Raw genomic sequence first — 9,808 nt, 5'->3', positions numbered from 1 at the left:
CGCATGTGTGAGGATACCTGTAGGACTGATTTCTGAAGGTTGAATGGCCAGGTCAAAGGACTGTACATTGGTTATTTCGAGCCCTGGTGCCAACGGAGATTCTGTGGTGGCAGGAGTGATAGTTTTTGTTGTCGTTGTTGTTTTGAGACAGAGTTTCTGTTGCCCAGGCTGGATCTCGGCTCACTGCAACATCTGCCTCCCGGGTTCAAGCGGTTCTCCCGCCTCAGCCTCCCGAGTAGCTGGGATTACAGGCACACGCCACCACACCCAGCTGATTTTTGTATTTTTAGTAGAGACAGGGTTTCACCATGTTGGCCAGGCTAGTCTTGAACTCCTGACCTCAAGTGATCCACCTGCCTCGGCCTCCCACCTTTTTTTTTTTTTGAGACAGAGTCTTACTCTGTCTGTCAGGCTGGAGGGCAGTGGCGTGGTCTGGGCTCACTGGAACCTCCGCTTCCCAGGTTCAAGCAATTCTCCTGCCTCAGCCTCCCGAGTAGCTGGGATTACAGGCGCTGCCACCATGCTTGGCTAATTTTGTTTGTTTGTTTGTTTTGAGACAGAGTCTCACTCTGTCACTAGGGCTGGAGTGCAGTGGCACTCACTCTGTCACTAGCGCTGGAGTGCAGTGGCACTCACTCTGTCACTAGGGCTGGAGTGCAGGGGCACGATCTCGGCTTACTGCAACCTCTGCCTTCCGGGTTCAAGCAGTTCTCCTGCCTCAGCCTCCCGAGTAGCTGGGATTACAGGCGCCCGCCACTACACCCAGCTAACTTTTTGTATTTTTAGCAGAGACGGCGTTTCACCGTGTTTCACCATGTTGGCCAGGCTGGTCTCAAACTCCTGACCTAATGATTTGCCCACCTCGGCCTCCCAAAGTGCTAGGATTACAGGCGTGAGCCACCGCGCCCGGGCAATTTTTGTATTTTTAGTAGAGACGAGGTTTCATCATGTTACCCAGGCTGGTCTCGATCTCCTGAGCTCAAGTGATCCACATGCCTCAGCCTCCCTAAATGCTGGGATGACAGGGGTGAGCCACCGCACCCAGCCTGGGGCGACAGTGTTTCCGATCTGATGACTCTTTCATTTCCTGAAGGCGGTTGGTGGCCCTGCACCTGCCGTCATTCCTCTGTTTTTTCCCGTAGCAACAGCATCACCTGGGCGCCTCCTACCTCCCGCGACCTGGGGCTGGGCATTGTCAGGAGCTGGTGCTCACCGAAGATGAGAAGAAGCTGCTGGCTAAAGAAGGCATCACCCTGCCCACTCAGCTGCCACTCACTAAGGTGAGTCTGGGGGGACCTCCAGCCCTGGATCCGTCTCCCCTTCGTGCACTTACCTGCATGTGTGTCCCACCTTTATGTATTTATTTAGAGTAGAGTCTTTCTCTGTCACTGAGGCTGGGATGCAGGGGCACGATCTCAGCTCACTGCAACCTCTGCCTCTCAGATTCCAGCGATTCTCCTGCTTCAGCCTCCCAAGTTATTGGGACTACAGTCGCCCGCCACCACGCCCAACTAATTTTTGTATTTTTAGTAGAGACAGGGTTTCACCATGTTGGCCAGGCTGGTCTCGAACTCCTGACCTCCTGTGATCCTCCTGCCTGGGTCTCCCAAAGTGCTGGGATTCCAGGCATGAGCCACCGCACTGGCTATGTGTCTCAACTTTAGAACATCCATACTAGAATGCTATGGTGTGTCTGTCACCAGAGCCAAAACAATCAGTCAGAAGCCCCATTGTAAATTCAACTCAGAGAGTAATTATCAACATCCAGGAATGAATGGTGGACTCCAGGTGGCAGCAATTTGGGTGCAGCAAATTTTTTTTTTTTTTTTTTGGAGATAGGGTCTTCCTGTGTCCGGCTGGAGTGCAGCGGTGCCATCATAGCTCACTTCAGCTTTGACCTCCTGGGCTCAAGATATCCTCCCGCCTCAGCCTCTCAAGTAGCTGGGATGACAGGTGCACGCCACTACACTTGGCTAATTTATTTTATTTTATTTTTTTGTAGAAATAGAGTCTTGTTATGTTGCCCAGGCTGGGCTGGAACTCCTGGGCTCAAGTGATTCTCCCACCTTGGCCTCTCAAAGTGTTGGGATTACAGGCATGAGCCATCATGCCTGGCCCTGCAGACATGTTTTGATTGGACTGTACTGCATTTTATACATTTTTGAATTGCTTGATAATGTTTTTCTGACCGGTAGATTTTACATGAATACTCAGTGACTTGAGGCTGGGCATGGTGGCTCACACCTGTAATCCCAGCACTTTGGGAGGCTGAGGCAGAGGATCACCTGAGGTCAGGAGTTCGAGACTAGCCTGGCCAACATGGTGAAACCCCATCTCTACTAAAATTACAAAAATTAGCTGTGCCTGGTGGTGGGCAACTGTAAGGTGCTTCTCAGCCTCCCAGCTTCTCAGGAGGCTGAGGCAGGAGGATATTCCTTGAACCCGGGAGGCAGAGGTTGCAGTGAGCCGAGATGGTACCACTGCACTCCAGCCTGGGTGACAAGAGCGAAACTCTGTCAAAACAAAAACAAAAAAAACAAAAACATAAAACAAAATGCAAAAAACCAACTCAATTACTTGAATGGCCTCTTTCATATTCTCAAACGTCCATATGCACCAGTCAATGGCTGGGTAGCTGTTTGGGTGCTCTAGCTAACCACAGTTCCCACCCAGCCTGCTGCACTCAGTGTCAATGCCTGAGTTTGGTATTCTCATCTGTTATTTTTTTTCTTTTGAGACAGGTTCTTACTCTGTTGCCCAGGCTGGAGTGGAGTGAGGTGATCTTGGCTCACTCCAACCTCCCCCTCTGGAGTACAAGTGATTCTCCCACCTCAGTCTCCCGAGTAGCTGGGACTACAGGTGTACGCCATTATGCCTAGCTAATTTTTTTTTTTTGTTTTTTTTTTTTTTTTTTTTTTTTTTCTGAGACGGAGTTTCGCTCTTGCTGCCCTGGCTGGAGTGCAGTGGTGCGATCTCGGCTCACTGCAACCTCCGCTTCCCAGGTTCAAGTGATTCTCCTGCTTCAGCCTCCCAAGTAGCTGGGATTACAGGCACGTGCCACCACGCCCGGCTAATTTTTTTTTTTTTTTTTGTAGAGACGGAGTTTCACCATATTGGCCAGGATGGTCTTGATCTCTTGACCTTGTGATCTGCCCGCCTCAGCCTCCCAAAGTGCTGGGATTACAGGCGTGAGCCACTGCGCCCAGCATTTTTTTTTTTTTTCCGTAGAGACAGGGTCCTGCTATGTTGTCCAGGCTGGTCTCAAACTCCTGGCCTCAAGCAATCCTCTGACCTTGGCCTCCCAAAGTGTTAAGATTACAGGTGTGAGCCACCATGCCCGGCCCCATCTGTTTCTGTTGTTGTTGTTGTTTGTTTTGAGATAGGGTCTCACTTTGTTGCCCAGGCTGGAGTGCAGTGGTGCAATCTGCAGTTAGCAGCTAACTGCATCCTTGAACTCCTGGTCTCAAGGGATCCTCCTGCCTCAGCCTCCCAAGTGGCTGGGACTACAGGCATGCACCACCACACCCAGCTGATTTTGTGGTTGTTGTTTTGTTTTAGTAGAGACAGGGTCTTTACTAAACGTTGCCCAGGCTAGTCTTGAACTCCTGGACTTAAGCGATCCTCTTGCCTTGGCCTCCCAAAGTGCTGGGATTACAGCACTGTGAGCCACCGCGCCCAGCCTGACATTCCCATTTGAAGACACTTATTGGCCGGGTGTGGTGACTCACGCCTGTAATCCTAGCTCTTTGGGAGGCAAAGGTGGGTGGATCACCTGACATCAGGAGTTTGAGACCAGCCTGGCCAACATGGTGAAACCCCATCTCTACTAAAAATACAAAAATTAGCCAGGCATGGTGGTGTGCACCTGTAATCCCAGCTACTCTGGAAGCTGGGGTGGGAGAATCACTTGAACCCCCAGGGTGGAGGTTGCAGTGAGCTGAGATCTCACCACTGCACTCCAGCCTGGGTGACAAGAGCAAAACAGGAAAGAGAGAGAGAAGGAAGGAAGGGAGGGAGGGAGGGAGGGAGGGAGGGAAAGGAAAATAAAGGAAAGAAAAGAAAGAAACGAAAGAAAGAAGAAAAAAAATTATTAATTAGTCTTAAAACACTTGCTGTCTCCAGGGAAAGGTGCTGTTTCCAGAGACGGCCACAAGGTGGCGGAGTGGTACCCATGCCCAAAGTCTGGTGGGCAGTTGCCCATTTTACAGTAGTGGGAGCTGGGAAAAGACCCTCAGAACCCAGGCACCTCCCAGAGACTCTGCGAGGGTTTGGGCAAAGGGTGGCTTCAAGTCATCAGGAAGCTGCCTCTGGGTCCTTGGCTCCGGGATGTCTCATATGGAAAGCAGATGAGGGGAAGTTGTGGGGTCCAGGTTAGGTGAAGTGGGGTCGGGACAGTGGGGATTGTCCTACTGTCCCCAAAGTGAAGACTTTAATTATTTTATTTTATTTTATTTATTTATTTATTTATTTATTTATTTATTTATTTATTTATTTATTTATTTAGATGGAGTTTTGCTCTTGTTGCCCAGGCTGGAGTGCAGTGGCGCGATCTCGGCTCACTGCAACCTCCGCCTCCTGGGTTCACGCTGTTCTCCTGCCTCAGCCTCCCGAGTAGCTGGGATTATAGGCGCCCGCCACCACGCCTGGCTAATTTTTGTATTTTTAGTAGAGACGGGGTTTCACCGAGTTGGCCAGGCTGGTCTCGAACTCCTGACCTCAGGGGATCTACCAGCCTTGGCTTCCCAAAGTGCTGGGATTACAGGCATGAGCCACCGCGCCTGGCCTATTTTTTTATTTTTTGAGATGGGAGTCTCACTGTGTCGTCCACGCTGGAGTACAGTGGCATGATTTTGGCTCACTGCAGCCTCCACCTCCCCGGTTCAAGCAATTCTCCTGCCTCAGCCTCCTGAGTAGCTGGGATTACAGGCATGCGCCACCACGCCTGGCTAATTTTTGTATTTTGTAATTATTGTAATTTTTGTATTTAGCGGAGATGGGATTTTACCATGTTGGCCAGGCTGGTCTCGAATTCCTGACCTCAGGTGATACACCTGCCTAGGCCTCCCAAAGTGCTGGGATTACAGGCGAGAGCTACTGCCCCCGGACTCCAAGTGGGGACTTTCCGGCCTGAAACCCTCCTCCCCATTTCACTTGGCAGTACGAGGAGCGAGTGCTGAAAAAAATCCGCCGGAAAATCCGGAACAAGCAGTCGGCCCAAGAAAGCAGGAAGAAGAAGAAGGAATATATCGATGGCCTGGAGACTCGGTGGGTAGTGCTGGATCCAGACTCTACACTCAGGGAGGAAACTGAGGCCCAGAGAGAAGGAGATGTGGCTAAGGCCACACAGCTTAGGGTCTGACAACATTGGAGGTGATTCTCCTATCTGGGAGAGATCATGCTTCTTACTGATTGCAGGGAAGGAAAGATGCCTAGAGATGGTGTAGGACAAGGGTTTGGGGGACCCTTTGCCCCCTAGAAGGTGTGTGGAGAAAGGACAAAGTGTGACCCATCCTATTCTGACCCTCTGCCTGAAGATAGACACTTCCTTCCTTTCTTTGTGTGTGGCAGGGTCTCCTTCTGTCACCCAGGCTGGAGTGCAGTGGTGCGATCTTGGCTCACTGCAACCTCCACCTTCCGGGTTCAAGCGATTCTCCTGCCTCAACCTCTCCAATAGCTGGGATTACAGGTGCACGCCACCACGCCCAGCTAATTTTTTTTGTATTTTTGGTAGAGATGGGGTTTCACTGTGTTGCCCAGGCTAATATCAGGTGATCTGGCCGCCTCAGCCTCCCAAAGTGCTGGCATTACAGGTGTGAGCCACTGTGCCTGGTCTGTCCCCTTTCTTAAATGCAATCTGCTAAACTCCTGATCATCTTTATCCGGGGTCATTCTCCCCACCACCCTAAGTCCTGAGTAATTGTATCCCATTTTACAGACACAAAAACTGAGATCAGAGAGTGAAGTGGCTCAAGGTCATGGGGAGGGGGAGAGTTGAAACTTGAATCTCCAGGATGCCTGGTTTTCCTGATATTTCATCTTCTGGAAATGTCACTGTTTCAATCTAGGAGGCTCAGCTTTTTTTTTTTTTTTTTTTTTGAGACTGAGTTTCATTCTTGTTGCCCAGACTGGAGTGCAATGGTGCGATCTTGACTCACTGCAACCTCCACTTCCCGGGTTCAATCGATTCTCCTGCCTCAGCTTCCCAAATAGCTGGGATTACAGGTGCCCAGCACCACACCTGGCTAATTTTGCATTTTTAGTAGAGGCGGGGTTTCACCATGTTGGCCAGGCTGGTCTCGAACTCCTGACCTCAGGTGATCCGCCCACCATGCCCTCCCAAAGTCCTGGGATTACAGGTGTGAACCACCGCGCCCGGCCAGGGGGCTCAGCTTTGAATGAAGCCCCCTCCATATAAATGCAGAAATGGGACCTAGGAACCAGGCAGATGTGGGTTCAAATCCCAGCCCTGTCTGACCTGTCAAGTAACTTTGGATGAATGACTTCCCTCTCTGGCCTTGGGTTCTCTTGGCTTGTAACGTGAGGCCTCTGGGGGGATGTCAGTGGGGCCCGCTGGTGACTGGCATACGCTGAATGTCGATGTGCCTTCCTCGTTTCAGGATGTCAGCTTGCACTGCTCAGAATCAGGAGCTACAGAGGAAAGTCTTGCGTCTCGAGAAGCAAAACCTGTGAGTCTGAGTCCAGCTGGGGCAGAGGACAGGGGAAGCAGCCCCAGAGTCCCTTTGCAGGAAGGGCAGAGAGCCCATGTGATGGCAGAATGACATAGGGAATAAGAGTTTCACCTATGGGCTGCACGCAGTGGCTCACAGCTGTAATCCCAGTACTTTGGGAGGCCGAGGCGGGTGGATCACCTGAGGTCAGGAGTTCAAATCCAGCCTGGCCAACATGGTGAAACCCCATCTCTACTAAAAATACAAAAAAATTAGCCAGGCGTGGTGGCGGGCACCTGTAGTCCCAGCTACTTGAGAGGCTGAGGCAGGAGAATTGCTTGAACTCTAGAGGTGGAGGTTGCCGTGAGCCGAGATCGCACCACTGCACTCCAGCCTGGGCGACAGAGCAAGGCTCTGTCTCAAAAATAAATAAATAAGTCCTGGTGTGGTGGCTCACGCCTGTAATCCCAGCACTTTGGGAGGCTGAGGCAGGCAGATCACAAGGTCAGGAGATCGAGACCATCCTGGCTAACACGGTGAAACCCCGTCTCTACTAAAAATACAAAAAAAATTAGCTGAATGTGGTGGCGGGCGCCTGTAGTCCCAGCTACTCGGAAGGCTGAAGTAGGAGAATGGCGTGAACCCGGGAGGCGGAGCTTGCAGTGAGCCGTGATCGCGCCACCGCACTCCAGCCTGGGCGACAGAGCGAGACTCTGTCTCAAAATAAATAAATAAATAATAAAGAGCTGGAGGCCCTTGAAGAATGGATGGAATTTGGACTTTAGTGGGGCTGGGGGACCCCGGAAATGGACGAGAAGCAGGACCGAGGCCCTTTAGGGCTCAGCGGAGGCCTGCCTGTCTCTCTAAGGTCCCTCTTGGAGCAGCTGAAGAAACTCCAGGCCATTGTGGTGCAGTCCACCAGCAAGTCAGCCCAGACCGGCACCTGTGTCGCGGTGAGTCCTGGTGCCCCCAGGAAAGCCGGGGACCTAGGCTTCCGCAGAGGGGCCCATAGGGAGGTCAGAATGAATCCAACCTCTCCTAGTGCCCCAGCTCAAGTATGATCCAGTCTGGTCTTTGGGGCCTCAGTTTCCCTGCCTGTGGGATGGAGGTGCTTGCAGGGGAGGGGAGGGAGGGGGTGACCCTCCTGCTGTCGCCACCAGGTCCTGTTGCTGTCCTTTGCCCTCATCATCCTCCCCTCCATCAGCCCTTTTGGCCCCAACAAAGCCGAGAGCCCTGGGGACTTTGCACCTGTGCGAGGTAGGGGATCCCCGCTTTTGAAACCCTTGGCTGGTCTCCCCAAGTCCCTGTCCTGGGCCTCTGGGGGAGGGGGAGAAGACCCCTGTGCCCCTGTTCCCTGAGGCTGGAGGCCAGGGAAGGGAGCATAGGACCCCACCTCCACCTTGTCCCCTGTGATGCCCCCCCTTCCCCAATCAGTGTTCTCCAGAACTTTGCACAACGATGCTGCCTCCCGCGTGGCCCCTGATGCTGTGCCAGGCTCCGAGGCCCCAGGACCCCGACCCGAGGCTGACACAACCCGAGAAGAGTCTCCAGGAAGCCCCGGGGCAGACTGGGGCTTCCGGGACACTGTGAACCTGACCAATTCGACGGAGGAGCTGGACAACGCCACCCTGGTCCTGAGGAATGCAACAGAGGGGCTGGGCCAGGTCGCCCTGCTGGACTGGGTGGCGCCTGGGCCGAGCACTGGCTCAGGACGTGCAGGGCTGGAGGCGGCGGGAGACGAGCTGTGAGCCCCACCAGGACTGCGCCCCCAGGCCCCTCTGCCCAGGAGTGCCTTGGAGATGCTGCGCTGGACAGCGACCGAGCTGGGGATGGGACGTGAGGCCAAGACCCCAGCAGAGACGCCAGAATGGGGGAGGCACAGCTCATAGCCACACACCCAGGGCCTGACTGAGGCCCACGCAGGAACCGACACTCGGACACATGGCAAAGAGAGGGCCACAGGACCCAGGAAATACACACAGAGCCAGGAGCAGAAGCAAAGAGCAGACACACATACGGCCTGAAACAGACCCAGACAGACAGACACAGCCTGAAACAGACCCAGACAGACAGACAGACAGACAGCCTGAAGCAGACCCAGACAGACAGACATGCCCTGAAACAGACCCAGACAGACCGACAGACATGCCCTGAAACAGACCCAGACAGACAGACTGACGCAGCCTGAAACAGACCCAGACAGAGAGACAGGCAGACAGCCTGAAACAGACCCGGAGAGACAGGCAGACATAGCCTGAAACAGACCCGGACAGACAGACAGACGCACGCACACAACAGATGCCCAGCAACTCCCCGCCCAGGGACCCCTCCAGGCCTCCCTCGCACACTGGGAGGAGAAAGCCGCAGAGACTGCAGGGAGCCTGGCCCCGGAGCCCCGGGTGCGCCCTGGTCTTTGGAGCAGCCACGGCCCACAATCACCCCCCTTTTCTAAGACTGCCTAATCCGAAATAAAGTATTTTGACAGAACCTTGTTTTGGTGTGGAGGCGGAGTCTGGCGCTCCTCGACTCCCCACAAGGAGGGGCTGGGCCAGCCTGGGATGGGAGAGTGAGGTGCGGGCTCCACACCCCCGCCAGATGCCTGCGCTGGAGCCGCGGAAGGAGAGGCGCCGGACACGACTTCAGCACCTTGGAGAGCGGCGGCGGGCGGAGTGCGGAGAGGCAGGCGTGGCGCTTCCAAGGTGTCCTCTCCGGGTTTTGGGGCGGCCCACCCTGCTCGTTTTGCGGGTGAGGACACCGAGGCGTCGGAAGTGGAGGGACTGCCCAAGGTCAGAGCTGAGGAGGGTGGAACCCGGCTGCTCCTGCACTCTTCTGTGGGGTCGCCCCCACTGCGGGCTGTGCGCACCTGCCTGGGCGCCAATGCAAAATCGCGCCCAAAGCACAGGTGGGGGCTCATAGCCTGGGGTCAAATGTTAAACAACAACCAAAAGCATGTGCATAAGTGTATAACTACAAACCGAGTGCTCAGAAAATGCCAGCTGCCTTATTGGCTTCATCATCAGAAAACTGGCCTGATCCCTCCAGAGGTGGGGTCAGGGGAGAGGCGAGCCCTTGTTCCTCGGCCCCCAGGCTTGAAGGGCAGGGATTGCAACGGAGCCCAGGCAGGTGGTCCAGGGAGGAGG

At 53.9% G+C, this 9,808-nt stretch overlaps 1 protein-coding gene across 2 annotated transcripts in view; it reads left to right on the top strand.

Moving 5' to 3' along the window:
* CREB3L3 (cAMP responsive element binding protein 3 like 3) overlaps positions 1 to 8,567 on the top strand; it is a 20,423-nt gene extending 11,856 nt beyond the window's left edge. For both annotated transcript variants that reach the window (XM_032177669.2, XM_032177668.2), the window contains exons 6-11: positions 1,143 to 1,280; positions 5,159 to 5,265; positions 6,618 to 6,686; positions 7,537 to 7,621; positions 7,829 to 7,925; positions 8,103 to 8,567. In XM_032177669.2, coding sequence (XP_032033560.1) covers positions 1,143 to 1,280; positions 5,159 to 5,265; positions 6,618 to 6,686; positions 7,537 to 7,621; positions 7,829 to 7,925; positions 8,103 to 8,416 — 810 coding nt within the window. In that variant the 3' untranslated portion in view covers positions 8,417 to 8,567. The remainder of the gene's footprint in view (positions 1 to 1,142; positions 1,281 to 5,158; positions 5,266 to 6,617; positions 6,687 to 7,536; positions 7,622 to 7,828; positions 7,926 to 8,102) is intronic.
* Positions 8,568 to 9,808: the final 1,241 nt, after the last annotated feature.

This window comes from Hylobates moloch, unplaced genomic scaffold (genome assembly GCF_009828535.3).
Source record: "Hylobates moloch isolate HMO894 unplaced genomic scaffold, HMol_V3 SCAFFOLD_15, whole genome shotgun sequence".
NCBI classification, from domain to species: Eukaryota; Metazoa; Chordata; class Mammalia; order Primates; family Hylobatidae; genus Hylobates; species Hylobates moloch.
Note: the sequence above shows the minus strand (reverse complement) of the source record. Positions and strands in the feature narration are given on the sequence as shown.